This window comes from Trametes versicolor, assembly GCF_000271585.1.
Source record: "Trametes versicolor FP-101664 SS1 unplaced genomic scaffold TRAVEscaffold_4, whole genome shotgun sequence".
NCBI lineage: Eukaryota > Fungi > Basidiomycota > Agaricomycetes > Polyporales > Polyporaceae > Trametes > Trametes versicolor.
The window spans coordinates 2,404,256-2,424,448 of NW_007360324.1; the positions used below are offsets into that span (position 1 = coordinate 2,404,256).

Here is a 20,193-nt window from a genome sequence, read left to right on the forward strand (position 1 = left end):
TTTCGTTCCCGTACATGTGCTTTGAACTCGATTCAAATCGTCCTAGCTTGTCCAGCTGAATAGAGCTACATGGGATGATACAAAACATCATCCACGAGCACCCGCGGCCTGCGTATGTGAAAGATATCGGCCGTTTCGAAGCGAATATTGAGCGATTACATATGTCTCCCACGGAGCGGTGGCAAAGGCCCGGAGTTGTCCTGCTGCAACAGAGCATCCGTACGCTCGTACGCACAGTACAGGCAGGAGTAAACACGTTCATTAGCTCAAGAAGTACAGTAAACGTCCACAGGACAAGCCCGCATGTGTCGCGCAAATCAGAACGACTCGATGAGGTCGTCCGCGATCTCACCGCTCGGGAGCCTGCGCGTCCGCCACGCCTCGCGGTCCCACTCGTCCGTGTCCTCGATCTCCTCCGTCGCGTCCGTGCCCGCCGCGCCCAAGCCTGCGCTGACCGCCTCGTCCCAGAGCCACTCATCCGCGACCTCCCGCCCGCTCTTCGGCCCGTTCCGCTCGAACCGCTGCCCCCACATCCACCCCGGGTTCGTCACCGGCCGCGCACGGTGCCGCCCGACGTCGCAGCGCTGCCCACGCGGTGCCTCCGGGTTCGGGAACAGCGGCCCCGGCAGCGCGTTGTACACGCTCTCCCGCGCCGCGAGCAGCTCCCCGTCCGTCGCCGCCGCCCAGAACATCCAGCCCGCCTCCCAGTACGCGAGCAGCGTGCGCACCTTCTCCGTGGGCATGTCCCGGAGGTTGCTCATGTTCGTGAACTCGATGTCTTCCGGCCACCCGACGAGCTTCACGCGGTATTTGAGGAAGACATAGTCCCGGAAGCGCAGGCCCGACCAGTGCATCGTCGCGAGCGCGTCGTGCGTGAACTCGGCTGTGTGGGGTGCGGGCGATGAGTGTGTGTCAGCGTGCGAGCAAGAGGGTGGGTGTACTCACCGAGGCCCGTGGTGAGCACATCGCGCACGGAGCCCCGCTCGCGGCCGTGGGTGGTAGAGTAGTGGTTGCCTTTCGTTTCGCCGATCCGGAGGCGGCGTGCGGGTCCCATGTCGAGATTGGAGTGCGGAGGAAGAACTGAGAATGCAGATATCAGGGTGCGTGCAGTCCAAGCGTGCAGAGACGACCCACGAGGCGGGAGGGATGTGGGCGTATGACGAGAAGGCCGGTGTACGAGCAGACCTGGGTAGATATCCCGTGCAAGGCACGACACTTTCCAAGTGCACAGTCTTGACTGTTCGCGCTTCGCGCGAACGGCGGCTGCCTCTGTCCCATCCGACGTGTCCGCCCGCCTGTTCAGGCCTCGGTTAGTTCATGTTTCAGGCTGGCACCGAGCGCACATGGCTCACTCGGGACGAATCCACCGCCAAGCTCCGGAGTGGTACGCGGAGAGCGATCGAGTGCTGCGCATTGAATAATCGCCGCAATGTCGACTGGCTTTGGACCTCGTCGGTGCGGACTGCGAGGATGTCCCGTTCGCACTCGCGCCGTATTCAATCCCGGCATGCACGGCCACTGCATCGAGCCATAGAGCCTCCCGTACGATGCGAACAAGTCTCGCCGCGGACAGAGATCATCCGCACGCTTCTCGGCACGGCATACGCACTCGCCTCGTATGCGCTCGTTTCCACTCAGCGGGCGCGGAGGCAATGACTTCGTGATCTGAGGCCGTCTCCGAGTCGGAGATTGACCACGTGAGGACAGCTGGGATCCAGGGGACGTGGCTCGCGTCGCTCACTGTCTGTGGCATGGTGTCAGCGGTGTTCGAGTCGGGAGACCCTTCGACGCGTACGTGCTCGTCCCGTCGTCCAGCTGTCCGGGTCTCCTCGCGCAGAGGGCGCCGTGACTTGTGAGTATCCCGTGCGGATGCGCAAACACGTTAGTACTGGGTGCCTGAAATGCGAAGAGATTCTGTGAGCAGCGAGCCTTACAGCGAGGAACATCGAGCAGCTTACGAACGGATCCTAACGAGGCGGCATGCAGGACGCCTCTTCGACGTTGCAGTCCACATGCGATGGAGCGCACCACCGTGAGCTACACCGTCTGCGAGTGCGAGTTAGCGACGATCGGACACGGTCTGCTCGGACTTACACGGCGGCCACACATCTTCGCGCTTTCCCCAGAGCAGGCGCACTCGCTGAACGCGCCGCGGCGCCACGCCTCCCCGCCTGTGCTGCGCCCCAGGATGTCGAGCGCAGCTTGTCCGCGCATTTCCACGCGCCCGACATGCGCCACGGCGACTCGACCGGACGACGGACGGTTCGACCATGTGATCGGTCCTGTGCGAGCGGTGAACCGTCTGGTGCTTCGCCAGGGAGCGCGAGGACGACGGACCTGTGTATGTGCACTCCAACGCGCCGTTGCTCGCGGCGCACTTCTGTCTTGCATCCTTGGGTTGCCGGGCGCGAATCCGCCGGATCGTGAGTATCGAGGGACACATGAAGCGTCCATCGAAAGGGGGTGCGCTATTCGATCTATGTAGTACATGTGCACGCTAAATACACGTCGGTCTGCTCATCGGTCAGCTCCAGGATGCTTCGCGCAATGAATAAACACACCTCGTCGTCTCAGCGCAGACGCTGTCTCGAAAGCGAGGGAAATCGCATCTTGTCGCCTTGTCACACGGCCGAATCCACTTGCGCGGAACCTGAGATAGGTGCTCTTCCCAATATTGCTGGCACGGGGGCATACGGAAAGGCACCGATGGCACACGTCGCGCGCGAACAAACAACCCTGCCTCTTTGCCGTTACGACTGCACACGCGCACGGCGAGCAGGTGCTCACCCTCGCCCCCCAATACCGACCTACATCAAGCCGAGCATCCGTCAGTGCACAAATCTATTCGGATGCAGGCATATGTACCGATGCCCTGCTCGCCATCCGTATCTCGACGTCTCCCTGCCCGTCCTTCGCAGTACGTGCGCGGGCAGCGCGGTTTCGGACGGCTGCGGCGGACACCGGTCAGCATACCTGACAGTGCGGACGATTCCACCGCCCCAGTGTCCGCAACTACGTCGGCGTCGATGGGCGAAGCGGCGGGGACGGACACTGTGTCTAGAAGACATAGGCGGCGATCAATGGGGGCGTCGGGGCTACGCTTGCACCTGGCTGGCCGCCGTTGTGGCGAGACGGCGCGCGTGCATGTGCGAAGCTCCCTGCCGATGAGGCGCTTGGTTCGGCTCACAGCCCAACTCCCAGCCGCTGTATACACGTCTCGGGCGGTCGGCCCACGACTTTTGCGCACGCACTCCCAGGCCGCCTCGACGGAGGGATGCATCCTGCTCATGTTGTATCTGCGCCGAGAGACAAGGGACGACTGCGCGGCGTCCTCGAGCTGCAGCTGCGACAGGGCGCACATGAACTCGTAGCAGTCGCCAAGGGCGCACCCTGCCGCAGAATCCCGCGTGTGTCGAGCTCGTCCCGAAGTAGCCGCGTCGAGGAGCGGGCGCGAAACGATATTCCACCCGTGCATGCCCATACCCGACGCATGCGCCCCGCCTGGAGTCCGCATCTACGCCGTTCGTGTCGCATCTCCGCGCCCATTGATTCCTTACAATAGCTCCCGAAGCACGTACCTTGTGTGCGCGAGCGTTCGAGGATCCCCTCCCTGCCGTCCGTCCAACGGTGTCGCGGCAAGTAGCTGAGAGATGTGCAATACAGCTAGAACGCTGTGCAACGCGCCGACGGGACGCGGGAGCAGTCGGGGAGCGAGCAATGGAGAAGTCAAGCGGCGAGGTCGGATCGAGGATGCAGATCTCCCATTCGCACGAAGCGAAGGCGGCGGCGTAGTCGGTGGTGTTTGAGCGTGTGGTAGTCGCGGCACGGCCATCTTGTTGATCGCATTCGTCTCACGTATGAATCGGGGCTCGGTGTGCGTATCCCGGTGGCCCATGCGCGACCTTTCGCATCCTGCAAGAGGATATAAGCCTGCAACACGGGGGGTTATTCATCAGTATATTTCGCTCCCCCTTTTCGATCTCTCTACACACCTTGCTGGTCTCTCGTCGAAGCCTCGCCGGTCCCACACACAGCTGTGGACGGATGACCGCGGGTCAACGCGTGGTGAGTGATCTTGTACAGCTATAGCACAGTTTATGACTATCTAGAGAAGTTCTACAACGCGCATAGAACGTGAAAACACGCGGTAAGAGACCAACGACCGCGTTCAAGACAGGGCTTACGCGGCGAGCAGCACGGCAAGACGCCACAGATTGCGAGCAAGAAGGCGGGAGCGCGGGCGAAAGACAGAGGGAGCACCTCTGAAAGCAGGTGAGTCGCAGTCATCGTCCACTGTGAAAGAGCACGAGGGGAGCGGCGTACAGGCGGGCGCAAGTAAGCCAGCTTCTAGTTAGAGGACGCGGTGGCAGAGTCGCAGTACTCAGTCTCGAGCGAGGGGCGTGTATGCTAGAGTAAAGACGAAGGAGATCTAGCCATCCATTAGAAAACGTAGACGAGAGCCCGCGATTAGTGAATGGCTCGCGTCGCGAGTGCGTCGTCGAGGGTGCAAAGAGAGAGCGAGCCGCGAGGAAACTGTCCGAGCGTCGAGACGAGCGCCTGCAGGCAGCCAATCAGCGCTCCTGGCATTCTACGCGTGACGTCATGGCTCTGTCCCGTGCAGTACTAGCGCCCATTCGCGGTGCCGTCCCTCTTCGCGTACTGCATGAGCGAGGTAAGATCGAAACAGATTGTCGTAGTCCGAGGGCAAGGGGAGAGTAGTATTAGTATACGTTCTCGGGAAGATAATTATTGCGCCTTTCCGTAGCTTTCCATACTTACGGATACAAACATATGACAATATCTGTACCAATTAGGGCAGTATTTGGTCCAATCGTGAACGCGGTCAAATGTTGAGCGCCTCGACATGTCTCTACCGTTACCCGTACCTATCGCATACTGCTCTCTTTCATACGCTACCACCCTCCAGTCTCGAGCACATGCGGTCTCTGCTGAACGTGCTTTGGACACGTCCGACTAGCAGTATGTGATGCACACGGATCCTTGTCAGCCCATCCCCACCCTCTGGTCCTCTCGAGGCGCTTGCAAATGTGACATCGAGAGCGTTCATTTCACCGCCAGGAGCCTCGGCAGCGTGAAACAATGCCCGACGACGTGAATACAACAGGACCGCCGATCGAACGGGACACCGGAGCCGCATGCTTCTGTGATTGAGCTATCAACTTGGTACGCCCTGTTCATGTTCGAGTTCATTCTTTCCAACACCTACCATGGACGCAGACGACCATACCGAGTGTTGCCACACCATCGCCACTCTTCCTACTCCAGGCCACACCCAATGCGCGCACTGTGGCAAGCGGGAGCGACAGCTCTCGGCGGATACCAAGTTGAAAAGGTGCATGGGATGCTCGGCGGTCAGGTATTGCAGCAGAGAGTGCCAGAAGGCTGCATGGCCAGAACACAGGTGAGTTGTCCTCTCACTATGTTTATGCCCATCAGCACTCATGTTATGATATATGCTCGCAGGCGCACCTGCGGCTCCACAGGGGACCTTCAAGTTGTGACCCGTGCGGGGCATGTTGCCTCCCTTGCTCAGGCTCAGGCCGTGAACAACTGGGTGACTTACGTGCACGAGTACGGGCTCGAAACGCTGGCCAACGCCGCCGTACTCGCCAACGGTGGTATCGCCGCCAACCTGGGATCTCCTCGGGTCTTGCGCTTGACGTTGGCCCCTGGCGAGGACTCGGGCGACGGAGGAAACCCGGCCTCGGCCTTCCGTCTCGTCGATATCTCCATCGAGCACAAGGACGACGTGCCCGCGATCACAAGCTGGGAGCAGGTCCAAGCAAACTGCCGCAAGCGAAGACGGTACCTCGGACAGAGACTCCCGGACGTCACCGTCCTCGGCTGCATCCCCGCGGTCTGCATTCTCGCGGGCACGACCATCGCAACGATCTACACTTTCCCGATCTACGGGCTTCGGAGCCGGCACATGAAGGTGATGCCTGGGTGCATCCGCGCGGTCTGCGAGGACATCATGGCGATGTGCATCGAGACGGTGAACATGGGCCTCGTCCTGCGCCCGTCTCCGTGCGAGCGGTGCGTGAAGTGCGGGACTCAGGATGGCCCGCCCAGGGGCAGGCTCGTCAAGCTGGAAGAAGGGGGGTGGGACTGGGAGGCTGTGGATGACTGGGAGTGGGTGCCGGCCGAGGACTTCAAGTCTCGTTCTGGCCTTGACCCTGCGAAGACTTGGAACCTGTATCATGCCTCCGAGTTTGCATACATAGGACACGGTGTAAGTATTCGTAGCTGTATATGTAAATCAAGCACATGCGCGACACAGAGCGAGAGAGCTGATGGCGCGGAGTCTCGGACGCGGGAGAGGACGGGTCGGCAGACGACTCGAGAGGACGATCTCCCTGATGGAAATGCGACCTCTGCCACGAAAATGCGACGATAATGCCAAGTACGGCGGGTCAGAGGGGACTGTCATGCCAAGGAGAGACTTCACAGCACAGACGTCGTGAGACAGCGCGAGACGCAAGACAGAACACATGGGGCCGCCTAGCGCGACTACGGCGTCTATCACTTTGCTCTCGCCTCTCATGTCGGCGACACGCCTTCTCGTTTACTCTGGCGATGCACCGCCGTCGGGCTCGACTGGCGGCACACAGATATACGCATGAATCTATCAGTGCAGACGCGGGGCCTCGTACAGCCCGCCGCAGCCGCCACCGGATCTCCCAGCTCACGTACATATGGATCAACAACCTCAGCCGAGCCCGAGCCCGAGTCCAGCTCATCCATCAGCTCGGCTGTGCTGGAATCCACATGCATAGCCGCACCAGGATGCTCCCTCGAGCTCAGAAGACATCGGGAGAAGTCCTCCCGTGCGCTCGCAAGCAGCCCTTTCGAGGAAAATGCATCAGGTAAGCTTCTCGAGTCTGCCGCTCTCGCCCTTTCGCAATTCTGACGTTTTCACGCTGCCATAGTACACGCAGAGCGGGAATGGCTCGACAACAGCCCTCATTACAAACTAGCCAGTGCGACTTCGTCTGAGCTGCCAATGTTGAGCACGAGCACGCGTACGTGACTCCTGCAGCCGGCAAACTGTAAGCTGACGTTATATCTAGTGTTCTATGCCTCGTGCGCACCTGCGCTCGGCTCAGATACGTGTGAGTGCAGGGTGGGAGCGCTATCCACCTCTCTGCCGTCGCCAGAGCGCATGGAATCGGCCCGGCGGGACGGCGTCATGCGAAGCGTACTCCCACGCCATGGCTCTCCGACAGTACTCGCTACGAGCTAGCCAGTACCACCCCGCGCGCTCTGAGCAGCACTGTGCCGATTGTGAGCACAAGTACACCTACGTAGCTCCCAACGCATGCTGACGTTATATCTAGTATCCTACGCCTTCTGCGGGCCTTCGGTTTGCGCAGATACGTGTGAGTACAACATGGGAGCGCTGTGACCTGCCTGCCGTCGCCAGAGCCCTCGGAATCGGTCCGGCGGGATGGTGTTATGCGAAGCGGACTCCCACGCGGCGCTCGACTCTTGAACTGCCACTCGCACCTCCGGCACGGTCTCTGCATGCGTGTGTAAGTATAGATCGCATGTATTCTTAGAGAGCCCGCTGATATTGCGATCTAGCAGACGACGCGATCCAAATGGGCACCGTTACGCCGAGAAGCTCACCGAAACGCGTACGGCACGAGCTACGACAAATACTTCGGATCGGATGGACGTGAGCACAGTACGGGAGACGTTTAGCAATGTGTCTGGCATTTTTTCTTTGCAGACTCGGACGGTGTGCGCTTGTGCGACGGCTAAGCGGCTGAGGAAGCTCGTTTGCTAGGGCGCTGGAAGACCATCGCGGGTGCGTTCCGCGGGCGTACTGAATCAGCGATTACAGCCGATATTCGGATGCCACGCGGCCGCCGCATGTACCCCGTATTGTCGCGTTGCCGGCGCCGAATGGGAATCAGCATCGGCTGGAGGTACAGATCAGTACCGGCCTGCATCCGAGTCCAGAGAGCGGGCGTGTGTACACACTACCTCGGGCACGCGCTGGAAGTCTGACTCGGGCAACCCTGCAAGGCTTCCCAAGGCTTCCTGCGCAACAATTTGCGAAGACGGTGCCCAGCAGTATTCATTCGAACTCGGAGGTACGTTGAATCTTGTGCTATCTCTGTGCACACTGCTCATGTCTTGCCGGCGTGCAGATCCGTATACGGCACCATAAATGTCTGGTAAATGAAATCACCGTCGAGATGGAACGGATCCGCTCACTATCCACCGCATCTCCGCGTTAGCACAGCGTCTGAAGAGAGCTGCGGGGCTGTGTCGACGTTCCCAAGATCCGTGTTGCCGCCGTCCCCGCTGCCTGCATCCGGGGCGTCAATCCCTCATCTATTCAGCCAGCCTGCTCGACGACGAGTGTGGTGTTCCGGGAGTCCAAGAGGCGGTGGATATGCGCGCATGAGTCCGGCTGGTACACCCGCAGCGAGTGCTTCTCCCGAGGCTTCTCGCCTCAAGTCTCTGGTTTCCTGTCGGCTTGCACCCTCCTGTACTTCTGATGTCTCCACAGCTGTCTGCTTACGAAGGGAGTGGGGGCAGGACGATAGAATAGGGCATATAGAACCATACAATGTCGGTAGCATTGTGTGTGGCTCAGGTAGATACAGATCTCAGTGAGTGAGCGTGATCGGCATCTCAGGCTCCGGGTTGCATTCGCGTAAGAGCCGTCGGGATATTTTACCTCCAAGTGTGACATGGGATGAGAATGATATGCATACCAACACCGTCAATGTGCCCTGCCTCGACGATATCATGTTTCATTATGGAACTCAAGAGCTCGGGCTGCTTGCCTGCCATCTTGGCTCGGTGCTCTATCCCGGTGAGCGTACACGCCGGTCTGCTCCCCGCCTCATGCTGCCTGCCGTCTAGAGCACCGGTGGAACGAGCCTGGGCAGTAATGGCGGGATGGGCGGCAGGGTTTCTGCCGAGTTTCGTTCCCGTACATGTGCTTTGAACTCGTTTCAAATCGTCCTAGCTTGTCCAGCTGAATAGAGCTACATGGGATGATACAAAACATCATCCACGAGTACCCGCGGCCTGCGTATGTGAAAGAGATCGGCTGTTTCGAAGCGAATACTGAGCTCCCACGGGCCACGGAGCGGTGGCAAAGGCCCGGAGTTGTCCTGCTGCAACAGCGCATCCGTACGCTCCCGCGCGCAGTACAGGCAGGAGTAAACACGTTCATTAGCTCGAGAAGTACAGTAAACGTCCACAGGACAAGCCCGCATGTGTCGCGCAAATCAGAACGACCCGATGAGGTCGTCCGCGATCTCACCGCTCGGGAGCCTGCGCGTCCGCCACGCCTCGCGGTCCCACTCGTCCGTGTCCTCGATCTCCTCCGTCGCGTCCGCGCCCGCCGCGCCCGCCGCGCCCAAGCCTGCGCTGACCACCTCGTCCCAGAGCCACTCATCCGCGACCTCCCGCCCGCTCTTCGGCCCATTCCGCTCGAACCGCTGCCCCCACATCCACCCCGGGTTCGTCACCGGCCGCGCACGGTGCCGCCCGACGTCGCAGCGCTGCCCACGTGGTGCCTCCGGGTTCGGGAACAGCGGCCCCGGCAGCGCGTTGTACACGCTCTCCTGCGCCGCGAGCAGCTCCCCATCCGTCGCCGCCGCCCAGAACATCCAGCCCGCCTCCCAGTACGCGAGCAGCGTGCGCACCTTCTCCGTGGGCGTGTCCCGGAGGTTGCTCATGTTCGTGAACTCGATGTCTTCCGGCCACCCGACGAGCTTCACGCGGTATTTGAGGAAGACATAGTCCCGGAAGCGCAGGCCCGACCAGTGCATCGTCGCGAGCGCATCGTGCGTGAACTCGGCTGTGCGGGGTGCGGGCGATGAGTGTGTGTGTGTCAGTGTGCGAGCAAGAGGGTGGGTGTACTCACCGAGGCCCGTGGTGAGCACATCGCGCACGGAGCCCCGCTCGCGGCCGTGGGTGGTAGAGTAGTGGTTGCCTTTCGTTTCGCCGATCCGGAGGCGGTGTGCGGGTCCCATGTCGAGATTGGAGTGCGGAGGAAGAACTGAGAATGCGAATATCAGGGTGCGTGCCGTCCAAGCGTGCAGAGACGACCCACGAGGCGGGAGGGATGTGGGCGTATGACGAGAAGGCCGGTGTACGAGCAGACTTGGGTAGATATCCCGTGCAAGGCGCGACACTTTCCAGGTGCACAGTCTTGACTGTTTGCGCTTCGCGCGAACGGCGGCTGCCTCTGTCCCATCTGACGCGTCCGCCCGCCTCTTCAGGCCTCGGTTAGTTCATGTTTCAGGCTGGCACCGAGCGCACATGGCTCACTCGGGACGAATCCACCGCCAAGCTCCGGAGTGGTACGCGGAGAGCGATCGAGTGTTGCACACTGAATAATCGCCGCAATTTCGACTGGCTTTGGACCTCGTCGGTGCGGACTGCGAGGACGTCCCGTTCGCACTCGCGCCGTATTCAATCCCGGCATGCACGGCCACTGCATCGAGCCATAGAGCCTCCCGTACGATGTGAACAAGTCTCGCCGCGGACAGAGATCATCCGCACGCTTCTCGGCATGGCATACACACTCGCCTCGTATGCGCTCGTTTCCACTCAGCGGGCGCGGAGGCGATGACTTCGTGATCTGAGGCCGTCTCCGAGTCGGAGATTGACCACGCGAGGACAGCTGGGAACCAGGGGCCGTGGCTCGCGTCGCTCACTGTCTGTGGCATGGTGTCAGCGGTGTTCGAGTCGGGAGACCCTTCGACGCGTACGTGCTCGTCCCGTCGTCCAGCCGTCCGGGTCTCCTCGCGCAGAGGGCGCCGTGACTTGTGGGTATCCCGTGCGGATGCGCAAACACGTTACTGGGTGCCTGAAATGCGAAGAGATTCTGTGAGCAGCAAGGAACATCGAGCAGCTGACGAACGGATCCTAACGAGGCGGCATGCACACAAATGCGGCATGCTGGACGCCTCTTCGATGTTGCAGTCCGCATTGGCCAAGAACAAGTTACGATGGAGCGCACCACCGTGAGCTACGCCGTCTGCGAGTGCGAGTCAGCGACGATCGGACACGGTCTGCTCGGACTTGCACGGCGGCCACACATCTTCGCGCTTTCCCCAGAGCAGGCGCACTCGCTGAACGCGCCGCGGCGCCGCGGCGCCACGCCTCCCTGCCTGTGCTGCGCCCCAGGATGTCGAGCGCAGCTTGTCTGCGCATTTCCACGCGCCCGACATGCGCCACGGCGACTCGACCGGACGATGGACGGTTCGACCATGCAATCAGTCCTGTGCGAGCGGTGAATCATCTGGTGCTTCGCCAGGGCGCTCGAGGACGACGGACCTGTGTATGTGCACTCCGATGCGCCGTTGCTCGCGGCGCACTTCTGTCTTGCGTCCTTGGGTTGCCGGGTGCGAATCCGCCGGATCGTGAGTATCGCAGGACATATGAAGCGTCCATCGAAAGGGGGTGTGCTATTCGATCTATGTAGTACATGTGCACGCTAAATACACGTCGGTCTGCTCATCGGTCATCTCCAGGATGCTTCGCAAAATGAATAAACATACCTCGTCGTCTCAGCGCAGACGCTGTCTCGAAAGCGAGGAAAATGGCATCTTGTCGCCTTGTCACACGGCCGAATCCACTTGCGCGGAACCTGAGAGAGGTGCTCTTCCCGATATTGCTGGCACGGGGTCATACGGAAAGGCACCGATGGCACACGTCGCGCGCGAACAAACAACCCTGCCTCTTTGCCGTTACGACTGCACACGCGCACGGCGAGCAGGTGCTCACCCTCGCCCCCCAATACCGACCTACATCAAGCCGAGCATGCGTCAGTGCACAAATCTATTCGGATGCAGGCATATGTACCGATGCCCTGCTCGCCATCGGTATCTCGACGTCTCCCTGCTCGTCCTTCGCAGTACGCGCGCGGGCAGCGCGGTTTCGGACGGCTGCGGCGGACACCGGTCAGCATACCTGACAGCGCGGACGATTCCACCGCCCCAGTGTCCGCAACTACGTCGGCGTCGATTCGCAAAGCGGCGGGGACGGACACTGTGTCTAGAAGACATAGGCGGCGATCAATGGGGGCGTCGGGGCTACGCTTGCGCCTGGCTGGCTGCCGTTGTGGCGAGACGGCGCGCGTGCATGTGCGAAGCTCCCTGCCGACGAGACGCTCGGTTCGACTCACAGCCCAACTCCCAGCCGCTGTATACACGTCTCGGGCGGTCGGCCCACGACTTTTGCGCACGCACTCCCAGGCCGCCTCGACGGAGGGATGCATCCTGCTCATGTTGTATCTGCGCCGAGCGACAAGGGACGACTGCGCGGCGTCCTCGAGCTGCAGCTGCGACGGGGCGCACATGAACTCGTAGCAGTCGCCAAGGGCGCACCCTGCCGCGAAATCCCGCGTGTGTCGAGCTCGTCCCGAAGTAGCCGCGTCGAGGAGCGGGCGCGAAACGATATTCCACCCGTGCATGCCCATACCCGACGCATGCGCCCCGCCTGGAGTCCGCATCTACGCCGTTCGTGTCGCATCTCCACGCCCATTGATTCCTTACAATAGCTCCCGAAGCACGTACCTTGTGTGCGCGAGCGTTCGAGGATCCCCTCCCTGCCGTCCGTCCAACGGTGTCGCGGCAAGTAGCTGAGAGATGTGCGATACAGCCCGAACGCTGTGCGACGCGCCGACGGGACGCGGGAGCAGTCGGCGAGCGAGCAATGGAGAAGTCGAGCGGCGAGGTCGGATCGAGGATGCAGATCTCCCATTCGCACGAAGCGAAGGCGGCGTAGTCGGTGGTGTTTGAGCGTGTGGTAGTCGCGGCACGGCCGTCTTGTTGATCGCATTCGATTCGTCTCGCGTACGAATCGGGGCTCGGTGTGCGTATCCCGGTGGCCCGTGCGCGACCTTTCGCGTCCTGCGAGAGGATATAAGCCTGCAACACGGGGGGTTGTTCATCAGTATCTTTCGCTCCCCCTTTTCAATCTCTCTACACACCTTGCTGTCCTCTCGTCGAAGCCTCGCCGGTCCCACACCAAGCTGTGGACGGATGACCGCGGGTCAACGCGTGGTGAGTGATCTTTTACAGCTATAGCACAGTTTATGACTATCTAGAGAAGTTCTACAACGCGCATAGAACCTGAAAACACGCCGTAAGTGACCAGCGACCGCGTTCAAGACTGGGCTGATGATCTTACGCGGCGAGCAGCACGGCAAGACGCCACAGAGTGCGAGCAAGAAGGCGGGAGCGCGGGCGAAAGACAGAGGGAGCACATCTGAAAGCAGGTGAGTCGCAGTCATCGTCCACTGTGAAAGAACACCCGGGGAGCGGCATACAGGCGGGCGCAAGTAAGCCAGCTTCTAGTTGGAGGACGCGGTGGCAGAGTCGCAGTACTCAGTCTCGAGCGAGGGGCGTGTATGCTAGAGTAAAGACAAAGGAGATCTAGCCGTCCATTAGAAAACGTAGACGAGAGCCCGCGATGAGTGAATGGCTCGCGTCGCAAGTGCGTCGTCGAGGGTGCAAAGAGAGAGCGAGCCGCGAGGAAACCTGGCCGAGCGTCGCGACGAGCGCCTGCAAGCAGCCAATCAGCGCTCCTGGTATCCCAGCGGGCGCCTGCGGGCAGCCAATGAGCGGTCCTGGCATTCTACGCGTGACGTCATGGCTCTGTCCCGCCCCATTCGCAGTGCCGTACCTATTGCGTACTGCTCTCCTTCATGCGCTACCACCCTCCAGTCTCGAGCACATGCGGTCTCTGCTGAACGTGCTTTGGACACGTCCGACTAGCAGTATGTGATGCACACGGATCCTTGTCAGCCCATCCCCACCCTCTGGTCCTCTCGAGGCGCTTGCAAATGTGACATCGAGAGCGTTCATTTCACCGCCAGGAGCCTCGGCAGCGTGAAACAATGCCCGACGATGCAAATACGACAGGACCGCCGATCGAACGGGACACCGGAGCCGCACGCTTCTGTGATTGAGCTATCAACTTGGTACGCCCCGTTCATGTTCGAGTTCATTCTTTCCAACACCTACCATGGACGCAGACGACCATACCGAGTGCTGCCACACCATCGCCACTCTTCCTACCCCGGGCCACGCTCAGTGCGCGCACTGTGGCAAGCGCGAGCGACAGCTTCCGGCGGACACTAAGCTGAAAAGGTGCATGGGATGCTCGGCGGTCAGGTACTGTAGCAGAGAGTGCCAGAAGGCTGCGTGGCCAGAACACAGGTGAGTTGTCCTCTCACTATGTTTATGCCCATCAGCACTCATGTTATGATATATGCTTGCAGGCGCACCTGCGGCTCCACAGGGGACCTTCAAGTTGTGACCCGTGCGGGGCATGTTGCCTCCCTTGCTCAGGCTCAGGCCGTGAACAACTGGGTGACTTACGTGCACGAGTACGGGCTAGAAACACTGGCCAATGCCGCCGTACTCGCCAACGGCGGTATCGCCGCCAACCTTGGGTCTCCTCGGGTCTTACGCTTGACGTTGGCGCATGGCGAGGACTCGGGCGACGGAGGAAACCCCGCCTCGGCCTTCCGTCTCGTCGACGTTTCCATCGAGCACAAGGACGACGTGCCCGCGATCACAAACTGGGAGCTGGTCCAAGCGAACTGCCGCAAGAGAAGACGGTACCTCCGACAGAGACTCCCGGACGTCACCGTCCTCGGCTGCATCCCCGCCGTCTGTATCCTCGCGGGCACGACCATCGCGACGATCTACACTTTCCCCATCTACGGGCTTCGGAGCCGGCACATGAAGGCGATGCCTGAGTGCATCCGCGCGGTCTGCGAGGACGTCATGGCGATGTGCATCGAGACGGTGAACATGGGCCTCGTCCTGCGCCCGTCTCCGTGCGAGCGGTGCGTGAAGTGCGGGACGCAGGATGGCCCGCCCCGGGGCAGGCTCGTCAAGCTGGAAGAGGGCGGGTGGGACTGGGAGGCTGTGGATGACTGGGAGTGGGTGCCGGCCGAGGACTTCAAGTCTCGTTCCGGCCTTGACCCTGCGAAGACTTGGAACCTGTATCATGCTATTTGATGCTTGGGACTGGTAAGTGTTTACGTGCTAGATGGGAGCACTCCGCTCATTAATATCCCTTCTAGCTGGATGGATGGGCGAGTTGGGCGTTGCCCGCACTGCAGGGCTCTGGTCGTCGAGGATATCTTACTAGTCTGCGTCAATACGCCCCAGAGTGTTATGGGCATTGTGCGTAGCATCAATCTCTCCGTAATGCTCGCACTGACTTCAGCTCTAGTTTTGGTTGGGATTAATGCGAACCTCTTTCGAGTCTTGGTGGCTTGAGCGGAGGTTTCGAGGTTCTTGTCTATACCCAGTTTCTGATGATTCTCCGCGATACCCTCTTCAATAGATCGTATTCCAGCATGGATGCGTTTCACACCGCCGATGGCACCACCGCAGCATCCTTGCTCGGCCTCCCAGTATGGTGCAATCACTGGTCGCTTCCTGCTCATTCGTAGCTTCGAGGTCGAATTCATATGCTATTGCTACAGCTGACAAGTTAGTCCGTTATCGTAGACAAACCAAGGAGCGAGTACCACAAGAGCCTAGCGCGAAGGAAATATTCGCTACACCACATGGAGAAGGTCGAAACCAAACCCAGTCGTAAAGTCATCGTACGTCGTGCGTCGTGTGTCGCAGTCATGTCCATAAATCCCCCCTCACACCCGCATCCACAGAACCAGCGAGCCCATGAGGGTAGCGAAGCCCCTCGCGACGAGGGCGCCTGCGCCCCCGCCCGCCTCCGCCGCGCGCGGTTTGCACTACCACGGTACTCGATGGAGACACACTCGAACCGGCTGTCAAGCCTGATTTTTTTGACGCGTCAGTACAAACACAATCGATTCGTACGCATACACGCACCGTCTTCGGCATTACTTGCTCTACTGTCCAGGCTGACTGGGACAAGAAACTTGCCCACAACTCTTTTGGGTGCAGGTCGGTCTTCCTGAGCTCTCTCGGGACCATCAACGCTGCCCGTCCCCAGTCCCAGTCAGGGATCCGCTCCCATTCCCATTGCTTCTTCTTCCGGCGAACCAGGGTGCCCACGTCGGGACAGGAGGTGTTCACACGCTCCACGCTGGGCGGACGTAGCACGAGCCCGGCGGCCATCATTGTAACACATAGCACCCTGATGTCCTCGAAGACGGCGTGTGTCTCCTCATCAAGTGTCTCGCCCCGGTCTTGCGGCAGGCGGAAGACAACTACGGGTTGGATGCGCAGGACCGGCGAGTGCTTGATGCTGAATATCCCGGGCAATGCGCCGAGGGTGGCAGGGTCCACTTCGGTTTTCGAAAGGAGGTCCGCAGATACGACTTGACAGGCTGATACCACACCTTCCCAGTCTAGGGCACCTTCTGTACCTGCGGGGCTACAGTCTTTGAGGATTTTATCCTTGGAGACAGACAGCGCGTTAACAAGATGGAAGCCCGTTCCCGGATTGTCATCTGGTGTGCCCGCGCCGCTTAGTAAGGAGGCCACGAACTTAGGCAACGGATGTACGGCGAATCCGATTGCCAGAGAAGAATCGGGGGAGAAGTGGAGCGCGTAGCCGCCTTGGAGACACACCGTTGCAGTCGCTATGACCAAGAGTGGGTAGTGGTGGATCCCTATCCAGACGGATAGGGCGTGGTCGAGGGCCGCTACTGAGTCGGAAGGGACTGGTGAGTTGATGTCATTAGGAGCAGGAGGCTCGTCCTCCTTCCACTTCGCGCGACATGAGACCCTAAGTCATGGTGACAATCAGCAAACACAAAAGCTAAGAGATATATATCACGAGCATCGACTCCGCGCACTCACTTGTGTTTAGACCATGCCTGTTTCTGACACTCCTTGCTGCAATACACCGTCGCCGAACAGCCAGCGCAGCGTTTCAGTTTGCCCTCCAAATGGGATTCTGGGATACCACAGACACTGCAACGAGGAGTAATGATCAGGCTTCCGAGGGAGGTCTCAGAAGGCATTTGTTGTGATGTTGGCGACAGCAGGGTCTAAGTGACACTCGAGCAGCGGGACCAGGTGGGGAATATGTTGAGTAACACAGGTTTCGTACAGATTGAAGTTATATACCGAAAGGTCGTCGCAGCACCTCCGGTAAATCCTATCTCAGCCAAAGATATCATGCAAAGAGTATAAGCACGGAAAGACAAAGACTAACTGTACAAAGTGTCGTGGTGACGACGTAGTCAAGAGACAAGAGTACAGTATTGGTCATCCGTGGTAGAATCGCCGCCAAAGCTCTTCTGGGTGAAGTTTAGTCTTGATCTGCCCGCGCAGGAACGTCCCGCTAGCTACCGCACGTCCCCAGTCCCAGTCCGGCACTGGCGTCCACTCCCACTCCTTCTTGCGCATGCGCACCAACCTCCCGACGTGTGGCGACGGCCGACCCCCGTCGCTGGACGTGGCAGTCGGCGGGTGTAGAACGAGCCCGGCCGATATCGCGCTCACACAGAGCGTCCTAACATCCTCGAAGATCGCGCGCGTCTGCGCGTCGATAGTGTCGCCGCGGGTTGGGGGCAGGCGTGAGATGCCGATCGGCTGGTGGCGTAAGAGCGGAGAGTTCTTGAGCATGTACAGCGTCGACAGCGCCCCAACGAGCGTCGGGTCGTCTCCTTTGTGTGCGCGCAGAGTGGCCTCCATCGTGCGGCACGCCTCCCGCACCATGTCCCAATCGTACTTTTCTGAATGACCCGATGTGGCACTCCCGTCGATTTGGGCCTTGGACACAGACATGACAGAGCAAAGAAGGAAGCCCTCGGCGGGGTTGTCGTCAGAGCCGCGGCTGAGCAGGGAAGTCGCCACTGTCTGCAAGGGCTCCATGTCGATGATGAGCGTGCGCGGAGCCTGCCGGTCAAAATGCAGGGTGAAGCCGCCATTCAGGCACACGGTGGCCGTCGCTAAAAGGCCTAGCTCGTAATGGTGGGCTTCCACCCATGCATTCATTGCCGCCATAAGTGTCGCCACTGAGATAGGGGGAGAAGGCGATTCTGCGATTGTGGTATCGCGGGGTCCGGCTCCCGCGCCGTTGGCTCCCTCGGCGTCTTTGACCCATTGCGCGCGACATGCAGTCCTGACCGACGATGGTTAGTATGATTATCAATATCCTGGACGTACTAGACTACCCACCGGTGTTGAGGCCATGCCTTCTTCTGGCACTCTTTGCTGCAGTACATCGTTGCCGAGCACCCCCCGCAGCGCTTCATCTTGCCTTTGACCTCTACATCCAGTTTACGGCAGAAACTGCATCGCGAGAGCGTAGGGATGTGGAACGGGGTTGACGGAAGCATCGTTGACGGTGTAGTCGAACTTGGTCGCTGGTTGATATGTGGTGGTCCGTAACAGACCCCGAGAACGCGCAGCCGAGCGTCTTGCCAGACGCGCGGGAGCACCTTCAGCGCAAAAGGGTGCGCCCTTGTTCAAAGAACAACGGTCATGAGGCTTCCGGCGACGCTGACCACGGATCAAATCCCCATTGGCTGCAGTACATGGTTCTTTGGGTCTTTCCTAAGATAAGTACATGCCTGTAAGTCCCCTCAGGCGCCATCCGTCGGTCTCGATCTCTGCAAGCTGAGCCCCAGAAGGTATACCTTATACTTTATACTCTGCCATGGGAGAGCCGGCGTTGTTCCACTGGTCTCTGGGTGACGAAAGATCGGGTCGAGCCCAGTCGATGCCATCAGCCGGTAGCCTAGAGAAACCCTCGGTGAGAAACCAGCCATCTGGAAATAATGTTCGACATACCGTATCACCGCGGCCTCGCACACTGGCCGGATTGCCATACAGAAAGCGTGCCCAGATTTCGGTAACGTCGAGACCGGTCTGTAGCTCCGATTGGGGAATCCACTGTGGAGGTGGAATAGCGGCGCAGCCGCTCGGATCCCGCTCCCAGAAGTTACGAGCGGCTAGCCAATCCCAGTCCCTCTTCTTCCGCTGAACCATGATTCCCGCCTGTGGAGGCAGACGCCCGAATGGTATGAGGGGAGGCTGAAGGACGAGTCCCGCGGCTGTAGAATACATGCAGATGTGCATCACGTCCTCGAAGAGCGCGCGGTCCTCAGCACGAAGAGCTTCGCCACGGTTCGTCAAAGGCCAATGGCGGATAGCTATCGGGGTGATCGATAGCACGGGGGCGCCGTATATGAAGAACACGGAAGGAAGAACGCCTACGAGGGCATCGCCGGTTGCCGGTTGCTTGCGGAAGATCGCCTCCACATCCCGACACAGCGACATCCATGATTCCCAGCGGCCAGTCCAATTCGATTCGGGCGTGAGCTCCTGGAGAGCGTCCTTCGTCCACGACTCTACCTCGAAGACGTAGAAGCCTTCCGCTGGGTTGCCGCCAGCCAGGTGATGCTGCAGCCTTGGCAGCGTCGATGTGTGAAAAACGATAAGCCGAGGGGAGGACTCGGAGAAGTGGCGCTTGAAGCCGCCTTGCAGACGCACGACGGCCGTGGCGAGAATCGTCAAGGTGTACGAGTGGGCACGTTTCCAGGGCTCCAAAGCGGTCATGACGGCCGCGACGGACACGAAGGGCTCCGGCCGGTCGAGATGACTGGAAGTGCTCGTCGTGTCGTCGTCTGGAATTGTGACCCATTCCGCGCGGCAGGAGAGTCTAAGGTGAGGACGATCAGTGTCTTGAATGCAGCAAGTCTGGTCCTTTGCCGCATCTTTTCAGCGAAGCAGGTGCCATGGAACCGGAAGCTTGGGGTTTGCATGACCACCAGTGGCGGCGGATTTTTATATGCGCGACGCAATCACGGGAGAACAGAGACTACTCACTTGTGAATCGCCTATCCTGCTTTCTGGCACTCCCTGCTGCAATACATGATTTTGGAGCATCCGGCGCAACGCTTCAACTTGGAGCCATTCAGTTCCGACTCTGCCCGATGACAACTGTCGCACTGTGGATGTGTCGCGATATGTCTGTACGATGGAAGAATAGGACGTGACATTGACGTGCCGCACGGTGCCAACAGTTGGCGGCCTTTGGCGTTGACAAAGACGGGGGCAAGACAGGGGGGCAAAGTTGAAGGCGGCCTCGGACTCCAGCTGGCATGCGAACCTCGCGTCGAAGAAGCCACCTTTCAAACGTTGATTCGCGATATGCGTACCTGCGTAACGCCTATCAATACACATTGTCTGGAGATCTGTCAATTCTGAACGTACTTTTATCACCCAATGACCA

General features: G+C 59.8%; 7 protein-coding genes across 7 annotated transcripts; 2 read left to right on the forward strand and 5 right to left on the reverse strand.

Moving 5' to 3' along the window:
- Window positions 1-317: 317 nt before the first annotated feature.
- On the reverse strand, window positions 318-1,054 carry TRAVEDRAFT_46039 (uncharacterized protein; the record flags this gene model as incomplete). The annotated part of the gene is made up of 2 exons (XM_008038151.1): window positions 318-883; window positions 946-1,054. The coding sequence occupies 2 exons, from the start codon at window positions 1,052-1,054 to the stop codon at window positions 318-320; spliced, it is 675 nt and encodes a 224-aa protein (XP_008036342.1).
- Window positions 1,055-4,922: 3,868 nt separating this feature from the next.
- TRAVEDRAFT_71082 (uncharacterized protein) lies at window positions 4,923-7,785 on the forward strand (the record flags this gene model as incomplete). Its single annotated transcript, XM_008038788.1, has 10 exons — window positions 4,923-5,184; window positions 5,239-5,422; window positions 5,485-6,253; window positions 6,527-6,887; window positions 6,951-7,043; window positions 7,092-7,104; window positions 7,179-7,305; window positions 7,359-7,553; window positions 7,606-7,699; window positions 7,754-7,785. The coding sequence occupies exons 2-10, from the start codon at window positions 5,358-5,360 to the stop codon at window positions 7,783-7,785; spliced, it is 1,749 nt and encodes a 582-aa protein (XP_008036979.1). The 5' UTR covers window positions 4,923-5,184; window positions 5,239-5,357.
- Window positions 7,786-9,272: 1,487 nt separating this feature from the next.
- On the reverse strand, window positions 9,273-10,022 carry TRAVEDRAFT_46041 (uncharacterized protein; the record flags this gene model as incomplete). Its single annotated transcript, XM_008038152.1, has 2 exons — window positions 9,273-9,847; window positions 9,914-10,022. The coding sequence occupies 2 exons, from the start codon at window positions 10,020-10,022 to the stop codon at window positions 9,273-9,275; spliced, it is 684 nt and encodes a 227-aa protein (XP_008036343.1).
- Window positions 10,023-14,025: 4,003 nt separating this feature from the next.
- Window positions 14,026-15,029, forward strand: TRAVEDRAFT_19378 (uncharacterized protein; the record flags this gene model as incomplete). Its single annotated transcript, XM_008037833.1, has 2 exons — window positions 14,026-14,219; window positions 14,282-15,029. The coding sequence occupies 2 exons, from the start codon at window positions 14,026-14,028 to the stop codon at window positions 15,027-15,029; spliced, it is 942 nt and encodes a 313-aa protein (XP_008036024.1).
- A 641-nt stretch (window positions 15,030-15,670) lies between these two features.
- TRAVEDRAFT_46043 (uncharacterized protein) lies at window positions 15,671-16,972 on the reverse strand (the record flags this gene model as incomplete). Its single annotated transcript, XM_008038153.1, has 3 exons — window positions 15,671-15,772; window positions 15,873-16,734; window positions 16,809-16,972. 3 exons carry the CDS (start codon window positions 16,970-16,972, stop codon window positions 15,671-15,673), a joined length of 1,128 nt encoding a protein of 375 aa, XP_008036344.1.
- A 247-nt stretch (window positions 16,973-17,219) lies between these two features.
- On the reverse strand, window positions 17,220-18,181 carry TRAVEDRAFT_46044 (uncharacterized protein; the record flags this gene model as incomplete). The annotated part of the gene is made up of 2 exons (XM_008038154.1): window positions 17,220-18,078; window positions 18,135-18,181. The coding sequence occupies 2 exons, from the start codon at window positions 18,179-18,181 to the stop codon at window positions 17,220-17,222; spliced, it is 906 nt and encodes a 301-aa protein (XP_008036345.1).
- Window positions 18,182-18,684: 503 nt separating this feature from the next.
- TRAVEDRAFT_46045 (uncharacterized protein) lies at window positions 18,685-19,517 on the reverse strand (the record flags this gene model as incomplete). The annotated part of the gene is made up of 2 exons (XM_008038155.1): window positions 18,685-18,696; window positions 18,750-19,517. 2 exons carry the CDS (start codon window positions 19,515-19,517, stop codon window positions 18,685-18,687), a joined length of 780 nt encoding a protein of 259 aa, XP_008036346.1.
- Window positions 19,518-20,193: the final 676 nt, after the last annotated feature.